We start from the raw sequence: 27,990 nt of genomic DNA, 5'->3' as shown, positions 1-27,990 counted from the left end.
TCAGAACTATTGCACTGGTTTTCTCACATTGGGTTTTTCCGAGGACTATTATGTCCAAAAATAGGTGTGTCCTATGTATCTTGTTCTTTGCTCTGTTTTCTATTTCATGAGATCAAATATTTAAATTAATGTAGGTTGCAGAAGTAATTTGTTTCAGTATTCAGAAGAATAACTTGGTTAATGTATATTAAAAATCAAGTAGGTGAAGTAGATTCAGATTTGTTGCAGTAGGGGTTCCTTCGAGTCTAGGAATTTTCACATGAGCCGGGGCCAAAACCTCTCACTCTTTGAGAGGAAAACCCGCACAAATTCTTCTTATAGAGATTCCAATTGACAAATACCAAGACCAAGACCCTTAACCTATTAGCCACTCCAAGACCAAGACACTAGTTCTCTTGATTGTCTTCTACTCTTTTCTTCTTCTTGACTCCTCTTCCGCTTTGACCTTCTTAGCACTGAGACATAGTTACAATGATAGCATGAACTGAGATCATCTCCTATCTAAGCATAGCAACGAACTATAGACACACTAGAGATGGCACCGAAACACATCACTGTAATGTCACCAAAATGTGATCACTGTAGCAGCACCAAAGCTGAGATAGCACCAAATCCATGAGCCTGAGATAGCACTGAATTACTGTGATGTATCACTGAACTATCTCCACTGCAATATTTAGTCTATATGCCAAGATTGTCACGAAGTTATCCCTGAGATCACCGAAACTGAGATCACAAGAATGTTACCGCAGTGTTCCCTGAAATCTGAGCTTGTAGACTATGTCATAGTTCTGAAACTTCTCTTCTCTAAGATCTGAATGCGTCACTGTGATCTCCTATCTGAATTTACAGAGGTGACAGGTTAAATATGGGTTCCCCGAAGACTCACACGGAACCAAAGCACGAGATCCACCTCAGTAACCCTTTCAACAACAGAGGACCTTCCAGTTACCTCCGCCAGTGCCTTAACCAACCAGAAGAGACCTATAGCCCCAGAGACATTGCCATGGAGTCAGACTTCGCCTTCTGGACATCTCAAATCAAACAATTGTTACGTCGAGTTGATTCCCTTGAAACCGAGAATGACAAGCTCCGGGCCGAAGTAAACACACTCAATGACAGAGTTTCCTTTGTGGAAGGGGAAAACTTATCCCTTCGGGAATCAGTGCAAGAAGACCCCACAGAGACAACTTTGCATGCAGAAATCCAGGAGATCAGGAACAAGCAGGAGGAGATTATATCACAACAGGTTTCCCTCAGACAGGAAACAGAAACACACATCAGCTCATGGGCACAGGTGGTTCGGGGGAAAGACAAATCCCCTCCTATCACAGCAGTAGAGGAAGTTGTACAGGCCAAACTCGTGGAAGAACGATCCCGTAGAGCGAGAGAACTAAACCTCAAAGTGAGAGGTCTCCCTCTCCCTCTTTCTTCAGCAGATCCGATGGAGGTGGCCACAGGATTCTTGAGAGACACCCTCGACATATCCGATATAAGATTAGACAGAGCTTGGCTGGGACAGGACTCCACCTTATTTATCCGATTCCATAACACCACAGATCGCCTTTATGCTCTTCGAGCTAAACGGAAGCTATTCGGCCTTCCTCACAGGATATTCCTTGATGAGGATCTCACTCGGGCACAGGTGGCTGAACTCAAACAGGCTAGGGAACAAGTGGTTGCAGCAAGACAAGCGGGAAAATGGGCAGTCATAAGGAACCTCCGGGCGGTCATTCGAGACTCCTTCCCCCCAGGATGGACACCTCGATCAGGCAGTTCCAAATGACGGGTCCGCCTGGGGAGGCGCCGAACAACAGGGATTTCAATTCATTGCTGGAACGGAAATGGGTCTTTTTGGTCCTCGCCTGGGCTACTCTACGATGCCCTTGAGTCAGCAGATATCCTTCTAGTAACAGAGACCCACGAGAGCCCAGTTCGGCCTCTCCCAGACATAACAGGGTACCAATGGCATTCAGTATGTAGACAGGTGACAAGGAGCTCAGGGGGAGTCAGAGGATCAGGGGGAGTAGCGTGCCTAGTCAAAGACGAGCTCAGAGACAGAGTCACAATGGCAAATACAGATGAGTACGCCAGATACATGTGGATCCGAATCAGAACTGGAGCCCCACCCCTGAGGGATATCTTTATTGCAGCTTGTTACTTCCCCCCAGCCAAATCTCCGTTTGCCATCCACGACGGTGTAGAAAGGGACCCCTTCACCAACATATACCCAGACATCACTAAATACTCAGCTGATGGAGAAATTATCATTATGGGGGATTTCAATGCCCGTACCAAGGACCAGCAGGTCCCACTCCATGACCGATCAGAGGATGTGTTCTGCACTAGGGATGTTGACGTGGCTTCAGTAGGCTTGCAGAGGACCTCGAAGGACGCTCTGGGCCCCATCACAGCCTACGGTAGACATCTCATGCAATTGGGCGAATCACATGATCTGATAATTCTGAACGGCCTCTCGCGCTTCCCAGAATCCCACTTCTTCACGTGTAGGCCTCACAGTGGAGGGGCTAGTGCGGTGGATTACGCCTTAACCGGTCGAACACTGCTCCCTTTTATCCGGAATCTCTCCGTATCTCCCATCCCTCTAGCCGACCACGCACTGCTTTCACTTTCTCTTCAGTTTGATCCCCCCCGAACAACCCACCCCCCACCCCGATCCCCAGGTAGAACCATCTTCCGTTTTGATGAGGGCGACCCCGACATCTTCTCCTCCTCACTCAGACAAATCCTCCCCGACTCGGATGACTTCTCCCGTCTCGAGACTGTCTCAGATAAGTACCACTGTCTCTCCTCAGCAATCTGGGAGTCGGCGCTTAAATCCTTTCCACACTCAATTCGGACCCCCTCAACCTCCCGTAAGACAGGAACTTCCCCTATGAACAAATGGTACGATACAGATTGTAAACTCCTCCACCAGGATCTCCGCCAAGCCTTCCGCCAGTCCCTTCCCTCATACTCTGCCATCCAAAAGAATTACCGTCGCCTCCTCCGTCACAAAAAACGACAGTTCATCTCCCAACAAAGACGGGAGCTTTCCGCCCTCCTTACCCATTCCCCCAAGCAATTCTGGGGCAAGATCCTCCCCCGTCGCTCTCCTCCTCCCTCCGATCTCGACCCAGTCTCCATGTTCTCACACACCTCCCGCCTTTACGACATTCCCGGACAGTCCCAGATCCAGGTCACATCTCCTCCCCTCTCCTGCCACCTGTTCACTGATAAAGATGTCAGGGAAGCCATCTGGGCGATGAATAGCAGCAAAGCAGCGGACGAGGAAGGATTCCAAGCTGAATTCTTCAAACAAGGCATCCGACCCTTAGTCGGATACCTGGCAGATCTCTTCAACCATGTGGTCCGAGAAGGGTTCCCCCCCATATGGTCCCACCATATTATATATCCCATCCATAAGTCAGGGGATACCTCGGACCCCAACAACTACAGGACAATTATGGTGGGCCATACATTCTCAAAACTCTATGCCACTATCCTCCATAGAAAGCTTTCCGGCGATTTTGAAAAAAGAGATCTCAGGGCCAGAGGCCAAGCTGGTTTCAGGCCAGATCATCAGACCATTGACCACATTTTTACACTCCGTGCTGTGATCGAGGAAGCACGCCACCGGTCCTCGAAGGTGTACTGCTGCTTTGTGGACTTCCGGAAGGCTTTTGATTCAGTCCCGAGAGAGGATCTTCTACAGCGACTCAAAGACACCAATACCCCAGACTCCCGACTGATTGCTGTTATGCGTCTATATGAATCTGTCCTGGGCCGTCTTCGCACGGTGGGGGGACTGTCTGAGTTCATCCAGAGCACGATTGGAGTTAAGCAGGGGTGCCCACTCTCCCCCACCTTATTTGGGATATATATTGATGAGCTCGAAGCCTTTCTGCGGGAACACATACAGGAGTCTGACGGTTGCGATCTTCATCAGGTTTTGATCTATATCTTACTCTTTGCAGATGACATTGCACTCTTATCCTCATCACCAGAAGGTCTTCAGAGGCAGCTGGATGCATTAGCCCTATTCTGTGATCTCCGGAAATTGTCAGTGAACCTGAGTAAGACAAAGGTAATAGTCTTCAACGGGACGAAGAAGTCTCAGGATCTCCGATTTCTCTTCAAGGGAGAGAGAGTGGAGACTACCAATAGCTACACATACTTGGGAGTACAGTTTTCGGGCCCCCGGTTCAGTATGTGGCCAGCTCTACAACCTCAGATTAATAAGGGGTATGGCTCTCTAGCCATTTTAGAGAGACAATGTTTCCGCCACCACTTCCAGGACATCTCGTCCAAATTGAGCCTTATGGACGCCCTGATCCGACCCACGGTCCTGTATGGATCGGAAATTTGGGGCCCCTCCTTGCTTGAGTCTGATTGGGCAGCAGTTGAGAGAGTCCAAACCCTTCTCCTCCGAAGTATTATCCGTTGCAAGCATACTATCCCACACCAAATCATACTGGCCGAGTTTGGTGCGCAGCCCTTCCGCCTTGAGACAGCCTTCAGACTAGTCTCTTTTCTTCACCGAGCCCGGAGCTTCGCAGATACATTGAAAGGACGCGAAAGGTACCCTTATCTAGCCTACTGCTCTTCTGAAGCCATCGACCGCACCCAACCAGGAAAAGCCAAGTGTTGGTACACAGGGGTCTCGAAGTTCCTCGAGGCAGTGGGACTCCATATAGATCATCTCCCCCCCTTTCGGTATTCCCTGAATGCCCCCAGAGGACTCCCCCCCAGGCAGGAACTAAACAAGATCATCAAGGAAGACATCTACAGGCAGTTTATCCAGGTCACATGGATTAACCCCCCGGGGGGCCTGCGCCCAAAGATGGCGTTCTATGCAGAGCACTTCTTGAGTATCAGAGACGGGCGTATAGTTCGCCCCCAGTACACGCTTCGACACTGGATGCATGCTCTTCGGATCCCCCTCGGGCAGTTCAGAGTTGGATCACATAGGCTTCGAGTAGAGACAGACCACCAGATAGAGAGAGTTGACAGGACTCGCCGGCTATGCCATACACAGGAGGTGGAAACCGAATGGCACTTCATCTTCGGTTGTCCGATATATTATGAGATCAGAGGTCGCTACCACTGTCTGTTCAGAGGACCACAGAACCTATCCAGCTTCTTCAGCTACACGGACCAGAGATGTGTCGCACTTTATATCCAGGAGACTCTAAAGCATCGGGAGCATATCCTCCAGCCTCCCGTCCGACCCAACACTACTCGTCAGATCACCTCTTTCTTCAACATACTCCCCTCAGCCCGAGGAGTCAAGAGATCAACCAGTCCAAGTACCGATCAGTCCGGCTCACACAGATCGATAGACCCTCGTTCAGTTAAGAGGAGAGGCCCCTTACTTACGAGGGCCCAGCAGCAGAACCGTTCCAGGCATCTCCCCGAGAGGCGGCCCAGGATCATTAGATCACAGAGACAACACAATGGGAGGCAACCAGCGCCCACCGCTTCAAACCAGCAAACCTTGCTGAACTACCCACAGCTCTTTTCTCTCGGCCTCGGATGCTAGGAGTAGCGGACTCCCACATCCGAAGTCCCCAGGGTCTTCTTCACCAGTGAGACTACGACGCAGTTTAGAGATCAACAGGCGTGGTCGGGATCGGAGCTCCATTCACTCTTCCCAACCCGCCTCATTTTTAGTTTTTAGTTTCTATCTTCCTTTCAGCATTTGTCTTTCTGAGGAGACCGATAGGTTCTCCTACTGGGCACGGCCCCCTTATGTAACCGACAGTCCCTTTGACCTACTTTGTGGTCATTCGTTGGACATTAATAAAATTATCTTATCTTATCTATCTGTACTTTGCCACCCGAATTTCAGAGGGATCCAAACTCCTTCACTGTGGAAATGCGAAGACCCCATCCACATATATATAGTAGTTGTCCCATACAAATAAGATGACATGAGAGTTTGAACAAGTGTGTCTCCATATTAGTTGAGCCAACATGAGTTTCTTACTTTATCTTGAAGCCAACTTGCAGAGGAGTAACACGTGCTTGTCTTGGAGGGCTATTTGACAATCCTATAGACTTAAATACATTTGTAACATGCCCAAGAAGGGTTCTTCATACATGACATTGACTGTTTTTGACAAATCCTAAAGGCTCACAATGGGAGCCATCTAAAAATAAAATCTCTTGCTCATGAAACCCATGAAGCAAGCATTACAAATAATTTTATTTTTCTTCTTTACATCATTTTGAAAAATCACAATTACATGTCATTATGAAGACCGAACCTAGTTACACTTTTCAACAACAACAATCATTGATAGTAGATACTGAAATATAATATTTGTCCTCAGTCATAAGTTCTGTAAGATAATATTTAAAACAAAATCACAATAAAACAAAAATATATGTATCTCATGAGATGATTATCATGAGGCATCTAGATCCTATAATGACAATCCAATAAGGAAGGTGCCGCCAAGCATTAGGTTTCCCTAGCCCTTGAAAAGCTTGTGGTTCCCATGAAATTCCTTAATTCCTCCCTCTAATCTCTCTTTATAGTAGTATCAAGAACTAAACTCTTTGCAATAAGGACAATGTATGGGGTAGCTATAGGACAAATATCCACTTCATGCATTGGGATTTTGGCAAGGTGGTATTTCAAGCAGCCGATTCCGCCAAACATTTCCATTCCACATAGATTTCAACTCTTCTTTGTTCTATTATCACCCCTCACATGTGTAGAGACCTCACCAAATCAAATCCACAAATTCTAACAGCGACAAATTTAAGCAAAAATTTATCATTTTAATACACAGACATCAACCTGCTTTCCTTGTTTGAAGTCGATCCTGAGATGTTGTAGTTCCAAATTTTCTCCCATTACCAAAATGACCAAATCCTCCCTGCCAAACTGGGCACAACCTCGGTACCCAGCTCTAGAATACTTCAAAATTGAAGCACTCTAGCCCCTGTGCCCAAAAGCTTCAAAAACAATCAAGGCTCAATCCTCACTCTGTCTGTAACTCTCTGTTGGAAAACTTCCTCCTTGCCTCTCTCGAAAAATTCCTCCCTCTCTGTGCATTACACCTTCTTCTTATACCTTCCCCACACCACCATCTCAATCTCCATCCACACCTTCTGTCTCCCTCGCCTTCCAACACATGGAGATCTGGCTTAGTCATGTGCCTTCTCCAAAGTTCTGAAGAGGCAATCAGATGGTTATGGGTTTCTAACTTTACTCCACAATTTATTTACAAGTTTCAAATTAAAACTTTTGTAACAGTATCTTATCCATTTATTAAGATTTTAATTCAAGTTTTATTTGTTTAATTTACACTTTTATTAAGTTTTATATTTAACTCTTATTTTATAGTTTAATTTAATTGTATACTTTTATTAAAATATTTTAATTTAATTCTTATTTATTTTTATTTTTATTTTATAAATTTAATTAATTTAGTTCACAATCTTGTATATCTATTTTATTATTAAATAATGTATTAATTATATATGATAACGGTGGTATACATATTAAGTATCCCGCTCGACATATTCACCATACTTTGGTGAGTTAGGTATTTACTTCACAAATCAATTCATTACCCTATACTTAGACATGTTCAATATTGACTAGTAGGTATACTAGTGCAGTACATGCATTGCATGCATATGTAACTATCATATGCATGTCTCATATGCATGCTAATATTCACATTTTGTTTGTAATTGTAGGTGGGTCATTACAACATGGCTCACCATACTCCCACATTTGGTCCAATGGTTTTGCCATTTTGTAGAGCTCTGATTAAATTTTTATGTCTTGGACCTACAACACAAAACAAATGTGGAAATTCAAAAGAGGGTAAGAAGAGGCAGAGTCTAAATTTATAGTATATACTAATCTTGGAAAACAAAGAAAAGGAAGGCAACCTTTTTTTACATACCTAGAAATATGGATATGGTATACTGGAGTAAATCTCCACTCCAAAAATGCTCAACTGATGGCAAAGAAAACTATAAATTTTCCCTTGTGTGCTGGACGAAAAATGGTCACAAGACTCAAACAACCATCAGAGCTCAATCTTAGCACAAGAAAAAACAAAAATAACCTTTGAAAAACCCAAACCAAAACTCTATATGGAGTTTTCCAGCAGAAGGGTGATAATTTCCTATCGACTCGCAATAATTTCAAAATTTTCACGATAATTTCAACTAGGCAAATTATCGCAATATTTTCAAGAGATAATATCAGCGAGTGTTGTTTTGGCGATCATAGCATGATGATTCCGATATTTTCAAGAGATAATATCAGCGAGTGTTGTTTCGGCGATAATGGCAATATTTGCAAAACTGATAAATAAACAACTCAAACTCCCATTCCTATCATCTCATCTTGTGATCTTCTTGGTCTACATTACAAAGTGTGATAAGCCTAAGGGCATTCATATTTGGCATTTTTCTCTTCTGATTGGCATTTTCTCTTGGGCGCACTTGTGTGAATCTTTTTTCAGCATACTTTTGCTTGGATTTCACTCTCTCTAGTGTACTAGACCTCTCTCTCTCTAGCAAACGTGTGAGGAGTCTATTTCAGAATTTGGATGGGAATTGGTTCCATCAATTCTCTTATTTACCCTTGTAAAATATCAACAAAAAAATATATCTATCAATGCCTATAGGGATCTTGTTGCAATGGTGTCTGCTATAACCACCCCTGTTTATGTATGTATTCTATTTATTTTGTGCAAGTATATTCTCTCAAAAAATAAAAGTTTCTTGCAATTTAACCGATGCAGCAAACCTGAAATATGGGGATGTGTAAATAAAAGATCCCAAGGGTGTTGGAAGTCGAGGCAATTCATTGAATACTGGAGCTTCTACTTGAATTCCTGAAGAAGAATAAAAAGAACTGCTCGTCCAATTAGTGAAGGGCCAAACCTGCAGCGAGCAATATTCTGAAAATAAATTAAAATATTTAAACTTGTCTGCCAAATAACATACAAGAAGAAATAATGTTATGGACATTTCTTCCCTTAGCATGTTACACGAGATGGCAGTATCAAAAATCAAATTGCAATATGACAAAAGTTTGGTTCTTGAACATACTTACAATGCCAAGCTCTTTCACAAGAGAAAAAATGTTGTGATACTGCCACCTGCAAAGAGAAGGAAACCGGTAATTTATAATATCAACATTACACACCACAAGACTAGCATATACCAATATTTATATACACAACACAAAGAAACCATATTTACAAACACCTCTTTCAGCGCTAGCTTACTTATAAACTCTAACAAAGCATAACGGGGAAACTACCCAGAAGCAAGCACACTAAAATGTGATCACTAGTTGTCATCACCGGAAAATGATAAATCCAATTTGCATCTCTACAGACATTTTTTGACAGCATTGCACCAAGATATTTGTATTTTGGCAGGGGTTTATGTTTTCTCTCGCATATTTGGAGACAAAGTTGCACATGTGGTAGAGATTCACATTTGGAGTCCTTATCTACAGATTTTCATGTATTTTTGTTCATTGAGGATGAGATCTCACTTTCCCTGAGGTAAAGGTTATATATGTGATGCATTGTGAAACCCTCATCACATTCCACTAGCATGGTTTTCCATATGAGGGAGAGCACCCATCATCCACGTAGTTATTATGTGGTTTATTATTGATTAAGGAGCGCCTTGGTGGCATAGTATTGCTTATTTCAAGATGAAAGGGTCATCATCAAAGATGGCATTCCATATTGGAGAATACAAGTTATATTTTATCAATAAAATAATAAAAGTTTTTATGAAGGGCGTCCTAGATCTTGGGTAATTATAACAACCCCTTCCCATTGTCGGCACATTTTTCAAGACCTCTCCATTTGTTTGGCTTATGGTTCAAACTTGGCATTGTTTAAGAAGATGCATGTTTCCCTATTTGGAGGAGAAAGCACACATCTCTAGGTCACTCCACTTCTATGTTAATGGATTCATGTGGCCAAGGGGTTGGATCCACAGATCCCCGGATCGGAGACAAATTTGGATCCGGATCCACTGGGATCCACCCATGGGACTACAGGCTTTGCATGTGATTTTAAATGCGCACGTTAATTGTTAAAATCTTATTAGAATATATAGCAAGACAACTGGTAAAAAAAGAGATTAAATTCTGGTCCCAATGGTCTATGCTCTTAAATTCGTGGTATGTATGAACTTAAACCCTAGTGTTGTTTATTAAATTCCTAGCCAGCCTCCCCCTTTGATGGTTTATGTTATTAACTTCCGTCTAACTTATTCATATTATAAATGTGATTGTTAAGTAGTTTGGCTCCGTTCCTTCATGTTATAAAGGAATGAATATTAGATAGTTTGCACCCTTTGGTTTATGTTTATAATCTTTTATAATATGTAGTATCACATTTTATACCAGCCTAGATCCATCTTAACTCCAGATCTGTCAAGCGTCAAGAGGGGTCAAATCTCTCAAGATGCTAACTTATTTTTTGAGTGCAAAACTTGACGAAACATTTGCACCTCGAGAGATTTAATCCCTCTAAGCGCTTGATATATCCGGAGTTAAGATGGATTTAGGTTGGTTTAATATTTCTATATTAAAATAACTTCAAAATCAAATTTGTTTAAAATACTATTTCTCCTCACGACAATTACAGAAATTACATATTTGAAAATTATATATCAAAACAATTCTAAAATTAACATTATACTAAGTATTAATTCCCCTAACAAGTATAGTCAGTGGGACTATCAATCATATTATGGCTTTTTGGGTTCCCAATCTCTTTATATCATTAATCCATCATCTCAATTTGATACCCATTGATCGTGGTTAAATCATGAACCACCTAAATTAAGAAAAATCATGAACCATCTAAATTAACAAACTCAGGATGGATGTTTAATAATATGTTTTAATATTTCAATACATATCACTATTTAAAACTTTAAAATCCTAATAAGATTTCAAAATAGTACCAATAATATGCAATTCATAAATTGAGATATATACCATTCAAAAGAAAAATGCATTAAATATTGTAGAGATTGAAATATCCTAATTTCTTTTGAAAAGATGCATTTATTTTTTATTAAAAATGGAATTTACCCACCAAAATTATTATGGCACCAATGCGTTATAATGAAAAAGTCAAAAATTTGTCGGTATGCCCAAAAGTGTGTATGTCGAGTTTTCAATTCTTACAACTTTGCAAAAATGAATCTTGTTCTAACAACTCCTGGTGAACAATTTGTTGAGAAATCTAGGGCAGCTCAATTAGGGTGATTCCTCCAAGACCAAGTCAACCTCTCCTTTGATGATTCTTGTCTTCCACAAAGTCAACTCAAGTCAAACACTCCTTTGGCACAACTTTTGACACCTGCAACAAATTTCGGCTCCTTTAGCAATTCTGCAATTTTTCAGCCCTTCTTGCAATCTCTGATTTTCGCACGTGTGGGTGGTTTAGTGGCTGAAATGACCTTCTCTCTCCTTCGTTTAATGTGCTTCCTCTTCCTTGATAACTCGGCCTCCTTCCTTTACCTTCTTGCTCTCAAATTTTGGCCTCTCTTGGTAGATCTGCAATTCAGTCTTGCTGCAATAACAATGATGCCCTAATTCTTCTTTGCATGTGTCGAAGATTTAGCCCTAAAACAATGCTTTCAAATTCAATTTATCTTCTTTTATTCTTCTCTTCTTTGTTGGTTGCTCTTGTCCTTCTTGTGCTTCAACGAGTTGGATGAATGATCTCTCAATGAGGTCGAATACCTTGTATATATAGCTTTTCCTTGGAGCCGAGTTGTCATCATGAGGCCAACTAGTCCTTTCTTGTAGGCTGACTTGTTGATGGCTAGGCCGACTTGATCTTGGAGGGTCTTTATGACTCAAATTGACTTACATAAATTCTTTTGACTTGATACAAAATGCCCAATAGGGTCTTTTACATATTACAACGACTCTTTGACTTCTTTGACTCCATGACATAGCCCTAGAAGCACACAATGGGTGCTTGACCTAATAACAAAATGATCTAGAGCATGATACCCAAGCTCAAAATAATAATAATAACATTTTCTTTGTCTTTTTACATCACATACAATAATCAAGATTACGTAAGACATTATGAAGAGCAAACCTAGTTACATTTTCCAACACAATTCAGGTGTGTGAAATCAGCATGGTTCACAGAAATGACCCTGAACAATCTTTCGAAAACCTTCTAGAGCTTGCTACCAGTTGTTGGAGGTTGTTTTATTGAATGCCTTTTGAGCATTGGGCATTTACAACAACTAATATATCTCTATTGGAGAAAAGTTTGAAACCCTTGTTACCTTCCTGGAATTTAAGAGTGTTATATGTAGAGGGCGGAAATTTGAAAACACACAAGCAACATGAAGCTCAAGTAATCATCTTATTTTTTTAATGTTGTTTTGGCTTTCCTTCCAATTGTAAAAATTGCTTGCATTCAATATTTCTTTTAGTATACCACAAAGCCAAAGAGTGGTCTTGCAACTTTGCCAAATCAATTTTGTGATTTGGGAAGCTAAAGCACCTCGAAAAATTGTCCTATACGCAAGTGATTTTGAAATTTTCCAAATGACAATGATAGAATTTCTAGATTCAAAGATTATCACATGATATGCGCCTACCTCATTGTAATTCGAAGAGAATAATAAGCCTATGCAACCGCTTCTCACCCAAGAATTGGTCGTATCTCCTTTACGGACATGCCATCTCACACGTGTTTGGCAATTTGATTTAAACATATATACACATAAGTGAGAATCAAAGTTTGTTAGGAGATAATAAGCACTTGAGTCTACAGTTCCCTCCTCTGGTTTCTATATTTATCTGCCCTAACTAGAGACAAGATGACAAATACGACCTATCTTTTCTTATTATTTTGCGTGGAGAGGGACAACCTATTGGTTTGATTGATTGTTGAGTCTTATGTTTTGTCTAGATGACTAACCCTTTTAAGCATGTTGCAGATGTCAGTAAGAAGGAACTGCAAAAGAAATTAAAAAGAACCCATATTTAGCTGAAATCCCTAGATATGTACTGCAATAGTTAATTCGTCCCACATATTAAGCCGACATGATAGTATGAATGGATGTGTCTATTGATGCAAGCCAACATGATCTATTTAATTCATTTTGCAGGTCGACTTCAATAGAGGAGATCTGTGCTTGTCTTTTGGAGGGCTATTTAGACATATTTATAGACTTATATACATTGACTCATGCTCAAGAAGAGCTTCTTCATACATGACATAGACTCTTTGACTCAATAATAAATCCTAAGGCTCTCAATGGGAGCCACTAACAAATAAACCTCTTGCTCATGAAACCCATGAAGCAAGGCATGCAAAAAATAATTTTATTTCTTTTGTTTCACTATTTACAAAGATCATGTCATTATGAACACCGAACCTAGTTACATTTTACAACACAGTATACTACAACTGTTGTTGCTCTTTTATGGACCCTTCCCAGCTCTGTGCAACTGTGGAGTCTAGAACTCAATATCTCCCCACCTCTCTCCTGGAGGTATAGTTACATACAGTGCGAATTGGTCCTCCAATTTGGAAGACAGTTGATCTATCTCTGGCAAAGTTGTTGCATGCTCTTGCTTCTCCTTCTTACCCTTCTTCCTCTGAGGACACTGAGTACTATAGTGACCGAACTAACCATACCTAAAGCACTTGACCTTCAACAAGTCCTTATTCTTCTTTTCTCCCCCCTACGAGCCTTGTCCCTAATTGGGAACTTCTTTGCTTTTCCATTTGATGCAAGGGCTATGTTCTCCTCCTCCTTCACAGTCTTCAATCCTCTGTTGATGCCACTAAGACTACTCTTGACTAGAGCAAGTCGCATATCCTCCTGTGTGAAATATGACCACAAGCGGTCCCATCCAGGTAGAGTATCTCGTCCAGTAATGCCTTGGACGAAGGTAGTCCACTCCTCAGAGAAACCATTGATGGCTAGATGCACTAGTTCTGCTTCTTGTGGCATCTCACCTACGGCAGACAACAAATTTCAAATATACTGAATCCTGGTAAGGTATGGAGTAACTCCCTCTCCCTTCTACATCCTGGTGGTTCTCAGCTTTTCCTTCAAGAACAGCTTCCGATTCTCAAAAGGATTTTGATATAGTGTTGCGAGCCCATCCCACATTTCTTTGGCCATATTCTTGGCCGCTAAGTGTGAGACAATATGATCCTGAACGCCATCAAGGATCAACCTCTTTGTCTTGGCCATTTCCTTTCTATAATTCTCTAGTTATTGTGGGTCTATAGGTACAGCTATAGCTCTCTCTACGTAATCCTTCAGACCATGCTCATCTAGCAGAAAGGACATCCTAGCCTTCCAAATAACGTAGTTGGAAGCACCATCCAATCTATCTTGATCATGGAGTCCTGTTGAGGCCATCTCTGCAAACTCACAACTGGGTTATAAACAGGAATCTCCTCCTCTCTTGCTCGGCTATTGCTCTGCAATTCGCACTTCCTTATGGAAATGCGCAATCCTGCTAGTTGGTTCTGCTCTTCAACTGGAAATCATGAAATTCCTAGAACAAGACACCTTCGGTGTGTGCTCTTTCTCTTCCACACAGCGTTGATTCTGCTATTGCAAAAACCAACTGCACCTAAACAAGGAATCTGATCTGCGAAAAAATACAAGTTGCTTACCTTCTATCTGTTAGAATCACTTCCTGAACAAATCGACCCTTCCTGCACTACCTTTGAGCTACGAATTTCTCCCTCTTCGTCTCTGAGCCTCCAATCTATCAACTATGCTCTGATACCATGTGAAATTTTATAAGTCTAATTGCAGCAACTAGAAATTTATTCTTCTAACTGTAAATTTAATTATGCAATTTATTTGCTATGGCAAATAACGAATAAATCACATTGTAATTTTTTACCATAAAAATACTGCGGAAAATAAAATGCTAGAAACTGAAAAAATGCTAGCACACACATAATAATTTTGACACAGTTATTTTTGGGCAAATATCTCAAAAAAAACCCAATGTGGGAAAATCCGTGCAGCAGCTGGGGGTTTTTATTATTATGCAACAGTGAGAAATTTTTACAACTGGATACCGAAAACTAGCAATCCTCTACAAAATAAACTGGCCACAAAAATTAGCAAGACAATTCTTGCCTCACCCGACACTGATCAAGCTCCACAACTAGCACAAACAGACCACACGAAAGCCCTTGCGTCATCCTCTGCGCAGGCCCTCACATGCACTGCCTGGAAGATACTCTGATCAAGCCGTCCAACCCAACTCAGCCTCTGAGAATGACTCGCTAGCCCCTCCAGAAAATCTCCCGGCCTCCAGCAACTGAATCAACCCTCACTCCAGCTAAATCGAACTCTGCCTCTGAAGCTGCCTACGCAGCCTCACTGAGGAAACTCAGCCCCCCTGTAGTTGACTATCTGGAACTGGAAAACTTCCTCCAAACTCACTGTCTTTGCCCCTCACTACCTCTGCGTCCCCTCTCTGGCTCAAACTTCTCTCTGTTGAATCACTGCAACTGGGAAACTCGATCTCTGCCAAGGAACTCGACCTCTAAGTGTGTTCTTCTCCAACCCCATCGACCTCCTCTTATAATCTCTAGTTGAATCACCAACAGCCACGATTAAATCCTTATTGATGGTTGAGATCATTTGTGAGTTGATCCATGTGAGTTTATAGAGAAATATCACCCTCCTCAATTAATTGTTGTTAATTAATCATTTTCCCTAAGTTAGACTTAGAAAAAATTTAATAACTCATTAATTAACTTAATTAAGGCATTTCTAGGTGGCTTTTCCTAACTTTTTATGGGTTTTGAAATCCTAGTGTTTCTTAGCCTCTCTGACAACTGTCGAGACTAGAACACCATCTGATGCTACAACAAATAACATTACAAGCATGCAGGAACCCACAGAATAGATGACAAAATATATGCATAGGAGCATATACAAAAATAAACATAAATGACTAACAAAGTTACAGAATATATACATAGTATTAAACATAAGCAATTCATAAAATATATGCATAATCCTTATGCACAAAAATATATGCAACATTGAGCATTTAATCACATAATTCAAGCACTTATATTATGTAATTAACCACTAGCAAGCTATAGACCTCAAACATTCCACCCAATCATAGACCACACTACTCTAAAACTCTCAACAATTGGTCACCCCCGAGCTAAGGCCATAACTCCACAAGGAAAAAGGCTCACTTAGAGCCAACTATGGACACACAGTCTGTACCATACAAGTACTTGGCAAAGTACCCACTGCAACAACATCCTTAACGACTATCCTACATTCCCCAACCTACACAACCCAAGGTAGTGCACCCCTTCTCTACCTCAACAATCCATTGAGTTGTGCCATTACTTATCTTGGGCTTCCAGCATATACTAGTCAAGAAGTCTCAGAGTTTTGTAGCTCCAAGAGTTCCATTTGCCCTCAAGAGTCTCTAAACACCTCTCAAGCCTCACATTGGGCAAATATTCCCAACCAATCCCCCTACAGGCTCCAACCTTACCCGAGACGAGTAAGGAGAATCAGCCATAAAATTCCACCATGGAATTTACAGTGATTTACCTACCAAGTCTTAGGGTCCAAGTGTTATTTAGGCTCACTCACCCTCTGGTCAATAGCATAAACCCGCAACACCCCAGTAATGGACCAATAGCGAAACAAGAATGCACCAACAATTACTTGTAGACAATTATGGTCGAAAGATATGGGGAATGATCCCTAAATGATGGGCAAAAAGACTTTTGCATGCATGTCTTATTTATGCCAAGTGTTACATGGGGAACTCACCCCCACCACTTGGGGACTCATGTGGACCACTTCCCCCTGTTAGGATATTCCGACACATAGGATATAGTTAAGTTCAACTTGGTCTAGTTTAAAGTTAGGTATAGAGTTAGGTAAAGTGTGTTTCTTTACCGTTGTACATATTGTAACTTACAATCCGACGGTCACGATATGTAGTGATCCGACGGTTCACTCTCACCTCGATATTACCGACACTTGATCCGTGGCTTGACACCCGATTGGTCCATGAGTTCTATTTAAAGCGCATGGAGGGTCATTGTTCGAGTAATCCGTGCATGAGAGAAGCTTATGTAAATTTTCATTCTTTGATTAATAAATTGCCTGTAGTACCCACGTTGGGACAGGCCGTGGACTGTTTCCCTCCTTGCACTTTGAGGGTTTTAACCACGTCAAAAATACTGGTGTATTGATTTGAGATCTGGTTGTGAGCGGTGTCCTTTTGGTGTTCTTTCTGAGGAACTTACCCTGTAAATTCCTACATGGTATCGGAGCTATTTGAGGGCCGCGTCCGTTGGTGATCCAAATCTGAAGCCGGTAGAACTGCATGCGGCTGTCGTTTCCTAGATCTGCTGTTTCTAACTGCTTTCAGGCCGAGAGGACTGCTCTGTTGCGTTCGGAGCATCTGTTCCAGTGAGGAACCCCTTTCGTTTCACGCGAAAAGGTTTCCGGTAGCCCTAGCTGCGTCATTTTTCAGATCGGGAGGTATACAGTGTTTCTTTTTCTGCAGTTTACTGTTATTTTCTCTCTGCTTATTTCGGTCTCAGTTTATTTAGCCTTTTTTTTTAACCGGATCTATACCTTTCATTTCTGCGTATGCTCTTTGCCCTGCGACTCTGTGCGATCTGGGCAAATCAGAAACAGAAAGGAAGGATTTTTCTCATGCGTATGCTCTTTTCCCTGCACCTTAGTGTGATCTCGGAAAATCAGAAACATTGAGAAAAATATTTAGTTTTTCGGCTAAAGCTAACTTTGAGATTTTTTTTTTTAAATTTCTAGTTTTTTGGCTAAAGCTAACTTCGAGCCGCAAGGTTCGTTTTTCTTTGCATATTCGTGTTGGGTTTTGTGTTTTGTGTTTTGTAGGGAAAAAGAGCTTTCTCAAGGCAAGCACGCAAACCAAGGCCCCCCCCCCCTCTCTCTCTCTCTCTCTCTCTCACAAATTTTTTGTATAGATCAATTGGTTCAAAGCTATTTTAAGAGAGTAGAGGTCTTGGGTTCAAGTCTCCATTTTGTGGGGGCGGATTTTTTCATTCCCGCACATTCGCGCACTTTGCCGGCAACTTCAACAATTTTTTTTCAAAAAGCCATAACTTCTTCATCCGGAAGCCTTTTTCAGAGCCGTTTTTTTTTAAAACCGCCTATTTTTTCGAGATCTATCCATTGGAACACTTACTTTCAGCATCTTCAGCTTCAGTTTTTTTAAAAATGGAAAGTCCATGCCAAGTCATTCTTGACAGCACTAACTACTTCCAATGGGTAGCCTACATGGAAGATTTACTTAGAAGTAAAGGTCTCTTCAGAATAGCCACAGACCAAGAGAAGAAACCAAAAGATGAAGACAAGGTTGCAAAATGGGAAAATAGACAAGATCAAGCACGTGGTTTGATAGGGATGTCTATTTCTCCTGATCTTAGATTCCACATTGCAGACCTTGAGAATCCTCATGAAGCATTAGAAAAACTCGCTAAAGTTTTTGGGATTAAAAATGAAATTAGAGCCCATCAACTTGAAAATGAGCTGCTTACTTTGGATCCTAATAATTTTTCTTGCATTGAAGATTTCTTGTCCAAATTCAAGACCCTTAGATATCTCTTGGAAGGTGTTAAAGTTAAGAAAGAAGATGGTAACCTTATTTATTCCATCCTTACTAAGTTGGGACCAGCCTACTCTGTATTTGTTTCCACTTTCCATTCTACAAGGGAAGCTTTCATTTGTCAAGGAAAAGACTACAAGGCCCCTTCCTTTGACTCCTTTTGTGATTCCTTAATAAGAGAACAAGAAAAACTCTTACACCTTGGTCTTCTTAATCTTGGAAACTCTTCCACGAAAGCGTTAGCCGCCCAGCAGCAACCAAATTCAAAGAATCCTAAGAAGTCATATCCTCAAAAGAATGGTCCTAAACCAACTCAGCCTCAAAATGAAAGATCATTTCAGCAAAATGATAAGACCAATAAAAACAAATGGAAGAAGACTGATAGACATTGTAACTTTTGTAATCGAGATGGCCACTTAGAATCTAAATGCTTTAAGAAGATGGAAGCCTTGGAAGCCGCAATGAAGAAACATAACATCCATGTGGAGCCTACTTCAACTTCAACTTCCGGAATGGCACTTTCTGCATGTCATTGTCAATCATCTCAGTCTGGTTATGCATTAAATGTATCTTCTTCTTCTTCTCATTCTCATGAGTGGCTCATTGATTCTGGAGCCTCTTGTCACATGGCCAAAAACCAAGCCATGTTTTCTTCTTTAAATGATTGTAACACCAAAAATATATATATTGGTGATGATAGATCTCTTAATGTTGTAGGGACTGGAACTGTTCATCTAGACAATGGTCAGTTTAATGATGTATTATGTGTTCCAACCTTATCCTGCAACCTTCTATCTGTCTATCAGATAACTCATTCAGGTGAAGGTAAAATTGTTGAATTTTCACCTCATGATGTTGTAATCAAGGATCTAAAAGATCCTAAACAGATTCTAGCTACTGGTCTTGCTGATGATTCCAAAAGGTTGTATAAGTTTCACAACTTTGGGTCATCAAATCTTCCCTCAGTATTTGTTGCTCATAATGATGAAGTGAGCAAACTTTGGCATGAGCGATTTGGTCACTTAAACTATCGCTCCCTTCAGCATCTATGTAAAGAAAATATGGTGACAGGTCTTCCTATGGTATCTTGCAGAGATGGTGTTTGTTCCGGATGTGTACTCGGAAAACATCATCGGGACAGTTTTGACAAACGTGCCTCTTGGCACGCCTCAGCCCCTTTACAGCTTGTGCACAGTGATTTATGTGGTCCTCTTCCTGTTGCTTCATTCTCTGGCTGCAAGTACTTCTTAACTTTCATTGATGATTTCTCCAGACGCACTTGGGTATACTTCTTAAAACTCAAGAGCGAAGTATTTAACACATTTTTGGCCTTCAAAGCCTTTGTTGAAAAACAATCTGGACATCAAATTCTTAAGCTAAGAACTGATAATGGTGGAGAATATGTTAAAAACACATTCATCAACTTTTGCACCGAAAATGGAATTCAAATGCAACATACTGTTCCATACACTCCACAACAAAATGGTGTAGCTGAAAGGAAAAATCGCACCTTAAAGGAAATGGCTAATTGTATGCTGCAATCTAAAGGACTCAGTCTTAGTTTTTGGGCCGAAGCAATTAATTGTGCAAATTATATAATCAATCGCACTCCTACTAAGGTTCTAGAGAATATCACTCCAGAAGAAGCTTGGAGTTCCATTAAACCAGATGTAAGTCACTTTCGTGTGTTTGGAAGTGAAGCATGGGCCCATATTCCAGATGAAAAGCATAAAGCTTTAGAACCTAAGAGTGAGAAATGTACTTTTGTTGGATATTCTGAAGATGTAAAAGGTTATAGACTTATTCCATTTAAGTCCAAAAATGTTATCATTAGAAGAGATGTAAAATTTGATGAAAATAAATCGGCCTGCGAGCCTAGTCCGGCGGATGTGCCACCTCTTCCTATCTCTTCTACTTTTGAAAAAATTTCTTCTTCAGATGATGAAAGCGAGGATGATAATCCTCCCCCACCTTCTCAGGATCCTCAACTTCCAAGATGGGTCCGTGCTACTCGGGATGCAGCAGGTGATCTTGCCGGTGATCCTACAGATCAGCGACGTACACGTTCTCAGTTTGAAAGAGCCTCTTCTTTACTGGCTCAAGCTCCAGTAAATCATGATCCTGACACTTTTGCAGAAGCTTCAGGCCATCCACATTGGGAAGCAGCTATGAATGAAGAATATCATTCATTGATGACAAATGATACATGGGATCTTGTTCCTCTACCAAAGGGACGCAAACTTGTTAGATGTAAATGGGTTTACAGAACCAAGTATGGACCAGATGGGAAAGTTGATAAACATAAAGCTCGTCTCGTTGCTAAGGGCTTTTCACAGGTTGAAGGCATTGACTACACTGAAACCTTCTCCCCTGTTGCCAAAATGAACTCTATCCGCCTTGTTCTTTCCCTTGCTGCCTCTTTAAAATGGGAAGTCCATCAGATGGATGTTAAATCTGCCTTCTTGCATGGGGACTTGCAGGAAGAAATCTATATGGAACAACCCATTGGCTTCATACAAACAGACTCCAGCCTTGTTTGTCGACTTAAGAAATCCCTTTATGGCCTCAAGCAAGCTCCTCGGGCTTGGTATGCCAAAATGGATAGCTTTCTTTTAGAATCTGGCTTTTCTAGGTGTCATTCTGACAATACTGTCTACACCAAGAAAGTGGGCAACTCTCTTATCATCCTTGTTCTTTATGTTGATGATCTTATTCTTACTGGTAGTGATCCCAACCTTATAAACCATGTGAAGTCCAGCCTTAAAAAGAAATTTGAAATGACAGACTTAGGACACTTACACTATTTTCTCGGTCTTCAAGTCTTGCAATCCCAGGAGGGTATTTTCCTTTCCCAGTCCAAGTATGCTTGTGATATTCTTCGTCATTTTCACATGGAAGACTGTAAGCCAGCCCCTTCTCCCTTTCAGTCTGGAGTCAAACTTTCAGTCTCTTGTACTTCTCCTGAAGTTGATGCTACCTTATACCGTCAACTTGTCGGAAAACTCTTGTATTTAACCCATACTCGTCCTGATCTTTCCTTTGTTGTTGGCCTTGTTGCTCGTTTTATGCAAAACCCCCGTGAAAGTCATTGGAAAGCAGCTAAAAGAATACTTCGTTATGTTCGAGGTACAGTACAGTTTGGGATTCATTACAGTGCCAAAGCAGCTCCTCTGTTAGTTGGTTTCACTGATTCTGATTGGGCTGGTGACCCTGATGATCGGAAGTCTACTGCCGGTTATGTCTTCACTCTTGGTTCAGGACCTATTACATGGGCTTGTAAGAAACAGGCTGCCATTTCTCTTTCGTCAGCAGAAGCAGAGTATCGTGGTGCCGTGGAAGCTAGTAAGGAAGCCTTGTGGCTTCGTCAGATCCTATCAGAGTTTGGCTTTGAGCAGCAGCATCCAACCACACTTTGGTGTGATAATCAAAGTGCCATTCAGCTATGCAAAGATCCAGTCCAGCATCAGCGCAGCAAACACATTGAACTACACATGCACTTCATCAGAAAGCTCATTCATGACCATGTTCTTGAAGTGCAATATTGTCCAACAGATGATCAGGTTGCAGACATCTTCACAAAGGCTCTCACAGAGGCGAAGTTCACTAAACTTCGATATATGCTTGGAGTTCAGGAAGTTGTCACTAAGGGGGGATAGGCTCTAGTGCCTCCTTCCTTCTCCTATTGTGTCATATTTGTAAATCCTTCAATCCTATCCCAAGTTGTTCTTAAGGGGGGATGTTAGGATATTCCGACACATAGGATATAGTTAAGTTCAACTTGGTCTAGTTTAAAGTTAGGTATAGAGTTAGGTAAAGTGTGTTTCTTTACCGTTGTACATATTGTAACTTACAATCCGACGGTCACGATATGTAGTGATCCGACGGTTCACTCTCACCTCGGTATTACCGACACTTGATCCGTGGCTTGACACCCGATTGGTCCATGAGTTCTATTTAAAGCGCATGGAGGGTCATTGTTCGGGTAATCCGTGCATGAGAGAAGCTTATGTAAATTTTCATTCTTTGATTAATAAATTGCCTGTAGTACCCACATTGGGACAGGCCGTGGACTGTTTCCCTCCTTGCACTTTGAGGGTTTTAACCACGTCAAAAATATTGGTGTATTGATTTGAGATCTGGTTGTGAGCGGTGTCCTTTTGGTGTTCTTTCTGAGGAACTTACCCTGTAAATTCCTACACCCCCTCACCTTCCAGACTTATTATGTCATGGTTCCATTCCCTTGTGAAGCAAGGTTGCGTTAAACGGGAGTGTAGCAGGAGTGTTTTTGAGAAGTGAAATGTCGGGAGCGTCATTTTCCAAAAATCCTTAGAAGCGAAGCGTCTTGAAAGTGTTTATATATACACACACACACACACACACACAGATCCCTTGTGGAGCAAGGTTGCCTGAAACAAGAGTGTAGCAAGAGTGTTTTTTAGAAGTGAAATGTTGAGAGCATCATTTTCCAAAAATCCTCAAAAGCGAAGCGTCGCGAAAGTGTGTGTGTATATATATATATATAGAGAGAGAGAGAGAGAGAGAGAGATTATTGCATATATATTCAAGATAAACATCCAAAATTCCAAATTTGTTGCAAAATATATGAAAACATGCATATTTGTACATATATCAAGATAGAATTGGCATCCACAATACATTAATGATTAATTATTCTAGCATCAACCATTTAGAATCTAGATTCTATCAATTACAAACAAACATACAAATTTTTAAGTCATATAATAGAAAGTGGACCATTAAATTATGGAATGAAATAGGTTATCTAACAATTGCCAACAATAACATGACCAAATAGTTATGTTAACAAAATAGGCCATCTCCACACCAAAATATAAAAACCAAAAAGGTCCTAAACAATAAACTAAGCTAGTTGCTAAACACCTCTCTACAGGAGAAGTGTTCACCAATTGTGAAAGCACCCATGTTGCCAAATGTTGTAACTGTGGGGTCGTACTACAATGCATGTTCCACCACTACTTGACAAACAATGTTCCACCATCACCTATATCAAGATGCTCATCATTAGTATCATCCTTCATTCTTTTCCTCTTGTATAGCCTTTGTCTCTACCTCAATTCTCTAGGGACATCAATTGACACCACCCAATTTTGATCAAACCGCCTAATGCAAGCCTTAAATATGGTAGAAAAAGCTTAGCATGTCTAATCAATGATTTTAGTTTGAATGAAGGGTACATTTTGCTAAGCCCGTGACAAGAAGTTCAACAATCAACACCACCAACACTAGGGTACATATAGGTCTTAGTGTTGTTGATTAAATGCCAATCGCATACCCTAATACGTGATAGAATCCAATGAAAAGTTGCAATCCCATTGATCTTGAAATCCTGAAAACTATTAAATTTGTTGAATTTTGAATGGGATGCGAAATTCTATTTTCTCCATATGAAATCCGATGAGGTCGGAACCACTCTCAAACATCCTGAAACAATTAATAGTAATTTTAAATTTTTTAGTAAAAAGATAAAAAGGAAAGACAAAGGAAATGTAAATGTTTACTTTGAGAATTTGATATTACCATTACAGAGTGTCCAAGAAGCGTCTAGGGAGGGTCCAGGGAGTGTGACGGGAGCATGTACAGGAACACGGTTTAGCATGTGGGAGCGTGTACAAAAGTATGATGGTTCCAAATTTCTAGGAAGCACACAAACAAGGCTCGAGCACAGTTTTGTTTTTGGGAGCGTGCTTTGAGGGGCACTCCTATAGCACTCCTGCTCAGAGCGCAGTTCCGAGGTCTAGAGCATGGCGAGGAATAGTTCATGCAACCATGTTGTGGAGTCCTAGCCCCCATCTCTTGTGTCTAACTCAATTTGCAATAGTGGTGTATTTTATTAACCATGGGTATGATTTACATATTAAATTATCAAGCTCACTGACCTTAAGTGCACAGGCACTCTGGCCTCAAAACATAAAACATAGGCACACAAGCCCCAAAACAAGCATATTCACATGGCATTCAAGCCCAACACAACCTGGTTCAACCGCATAATAGAAATATGTACAAACATAGGGGCACTCTGCCAGTGCTACAAAAGTCATTGGGAAGTGCCAATGTCTTTTAAACTTTGACCGCACATTCATTGAACGACACTCTCATGAAATAGTAATTCCATGGACAGAGTCATTGCAAAGTGCCATAGTCTTCCCTACTCCCCCATAATTGGAAACAAATTCTGACAAAAATCATGCAAGAATGTTTCTTTCAACTTTAGCGAATTCAAAATGCCGTTCTTCTCTTATGGGAGAAACAAAAGGGCCCTCCGCTAGAGATATCAAGCAACGCACACTTGTTTAGCTTCAATTAGTTTGAAACCCATACTAAGTGACAAGGAATATTTTGAATGTAATGTTCCCCTTCAAATATTGTAAAAACTAAGCAATCAAGCCCTCAAATCAAATTATAAAAACATTTCAACACGGTTGTTTACTTTGGACTGAAGCTATAATATCCACAACTCTACCAGGACAAGTAAAAATGATTTTCAGGCTTTGAAAGTCAATAACAACTTCAAAATTGAATTATTAGTTTTATATCTTAGCATTGTAGCTGTTGATAGGATTGCAGTTTAGCCATGGTAAAGGCAACATGTCAGGTCACCTACCAAGGTTCAATTAGCCTCGAGCATAAATAAATATTTGGGGTAAGGAGCAAGTCCTAGCTGATTTTGACAGAAGAGCATCCCCTGTCAGAGCAGCTTAGACGCAAAATAAATTGTTATGTTGAGTAGACTGCCCGTCAAGGGCCATTTCACCAACATAAGTGAGCAGCTTGTGATGCCACCCTCTTTGGACCAATTGTAATGCTTCTCTGAGTTTAAGAGGCACTTTAAAGAAAGGAGCTGGGTTTCTTAGAATTTTATGTGTGGTGCCAACCAATTGTTGTGTTTCTCTTTGAGTTCACAAGGAGGCACTTTAAAAAAATGAAGCTGACTTCTTAAAATTTTATCATAGTGTGGAGCCGACCTCTTCAGCCCAATTACAATGCTTCTCTGGGTTTAAAATAGAAGCACTTATTAAAAAATAAAACAAGAATTGAAGCTGGATTCCTAGAATTTTATTACGGGTAGATACACTGGAAACAATTCAGCTCATTGAATGTCAAAATTTCAGAAGAACCGCCGTCATACTTCAATAGTTTCGAGGAATTTTCTTCTCCTGTAAAATTAAGCATCGGCCGTAATACCAAATGCCCAAAGATGGAAACGTATTCAAGTAAGATTCAAAATTAAACAATTGAGGACTGTCCTTGAAATAAGCCCTCTATACAAAAAGCCCGAATGCTGAATATGTACCCGAACAGATTTGAACCTTCGGCAACGAAGCCCAACTTACTTGCTCCCCAATTATTTCTAACAGATAAAACAAGGGAGTTTTGACATGGGAAAATTCCACATTGGCCCAACATCTAATTGCATGAATACCATATACATCTATATAAATTGTTTTTTCTGAAATTGCAATACAAATCATTAAAACTAAAACTAAAACAAATTGACTTGGGTGTGAGTCTTGAGATACCAGAATCCTTTGATGCCGGCCTCAACTGGTCTCCCTTTAGCAGTCCGAAATCCAGTGCTGAGACCACCAGGAGAGGAAGCAGCATCCAGCAGAGTTACTTCCATTCCAGCTTTGGCCAAACTGTGTGCAGCGCCAAATCCAGCCCATCCCCCGCCCACGATTACTGCTCTTAATTTTTTTTTGCTGTCCATCTCCTGCTCCTTGCCCTTTTCAGGTTGAGCTGACTGAGAAGCCCTCCATGAACATCCATGACTGGCATTTACCAAGAAGCCGCTGGCCATCCTCACGGCCACCCTCCAAACTTGCAGACAAAGATAAGACACCGGCAAATTGCAAGTTTATATCCATGCTGTAAATAACCCGGCAACTCAATTTTCGCTTCTGACTTTCTAGTAATAATTCCATATAGATAACCACCGTTATCAACACAAAAAATTTTACGAGATTTGAAAGCTAGTTGAGTGTGCAACCGTTATCACATCAAATTTCGGAATTTTTTTAAATGTAGTCGAGGTGCACACTCCACATGTTTAGGATTCACGGATATCGCCGGCTTTTCAACTCACAAAGTTATTAGGGTAGAAAGAAATAAATAAATAAACTATTTTTAATGTTCTTTGATGTATTTGGTCTTTTTTTTGTGAAGCTTCAAAAGAAATGTTCCCAGCTTCTCGACAAACTCCTTGCTAAATAGATTATCCCAAGAGCTAGCTGCTAGCATATCTGCATAACTTTCCTTGTTGTCTTTGAAGGCCTCACATTCTAAAATGAAATGTTTTTATGTTTCCACTTTTCCAGAAGAACAAAAAATGCATACTCTTTCCTCCCACACTTCCTTTGGCCTTTTCCAGCGCCCTGTTTCACAACGAAGTTGATGAGAATTAGTCTTTAACTGAGCAATAAGAATTTTGGCTCTCCAAGAGATATTGGCCTCTATGTATGCTTTTGGTTGATGACTATGAGTGGGATTAAACACTTCAATATAGTAATTTTACTTTCTTCCTAGCTCATTATCTCAAGTACGCTTGTGAAACTTTTCCATAACAAAAGCTTTTATCTCTTTGTTGTTTATGGGACACGCATTCAAGCCAATACCCCATTTACTAAACCATTTGTTATTTTGTTGCATCCAAGTTTTTTGCTCTTGCACAATCTATCATTAAAGACAACCTTAGGCCATCTACCCTCTTCCATTTGCTCAATTTTTTTTAAATACCTTATGACTCGCACCGTAGCAATTGTTTCAATAGGAGCAGTCCCTGTTTCACTTAATAAGATATCATAGGGAACTGCACTTTTAATCTTAAATTTGTTTGTAATCAAATGCTTTTGAATTTTCTCAATTTGTCTCCACTGCATGTCAAATGTACTGTTGACCCATAGTTCACAACCATAGAGAATCACTGGAATCACTAAAAGCCCAAAAAGAGTTTGAGTGGTTTTCCAGTCCCATAACTTTGCCTCTCTACACCTATTTTGAAAAGCATAAAATGCTTCCAACCTCCCAAAGTTCTTTTCTTTCTACAACCATTCTAGCTTAGATTTTTGTTGAAGTCAATTCTAAGGTATTTGTAATCCGCAACTTCTTCCAGAATGTTGCCTTCAAAGAAGAACTTATGCTAGTTATGTTTTCTTTTCTTAGAGAAGACCACTACTTTCATTTTACTCATATTAACTTGCATCCCCACACTTCTACAAAAATGCTCAAAGGATAGTAAGTGTGCTTGCAAACTAAGAGTCGATTTAGCAATCAGAATAAGGTCA

General features: G+C 40.7%; 1 protein-coding gene across 1 annotated transcript in view; it reads right to left on the bottom strand.

The window, feature by feature from the left end:
* Window positions 1-26,612, bottom strand: part of LOC149160061 (uncharacterized) — a 208,047-nt gene extending 181,435 nt beyond the window's left edge. Inside the window, exons 1-3 of the mRNA XM_089436603.1 lie at window positions 26,227-26,612; window positions 9,092-9,137; window positions 8,783-8,919 (exon numbers count right to left, since the gene is read on the bottom strand). Of these exons, the coding sequence (XP_089292729.1) occupies window positions 8,783-8,919; window positions 9,092-9,137; window positions 26,227-26,507 (464 nt within the window). The 5' untranslated portion in view covers window positions 26,508-26,612. The remainder of the gene's footprint in view (window positions 1-8,782; window positions 8,920-9,091; window positions 9,138-26,226) is intronic.
* Between the last annotated feature and the right edge of the window lie 1,378 nt (window positions 26,613-27,990).

Source organism: Pinus tabuliformis, chromosome 5_2, assembly GCF_031772625.1.
Source record: "Pinus tabuliformis cultivar Carrire ecotype Pingquan chromosome 5_2, CPIR1, whole genome shotgun sequence".
NCBI lineage: Eukaryota > Viridiplantae > Streptophyta > Pinopsida > Pinales > Pinaceae > Pinus > Pinus tabuliformis.
Note: the sequence above shows the minus strand (reverse complement) of the source record. Positions and strands in the feature narration are given on the sequence as shown.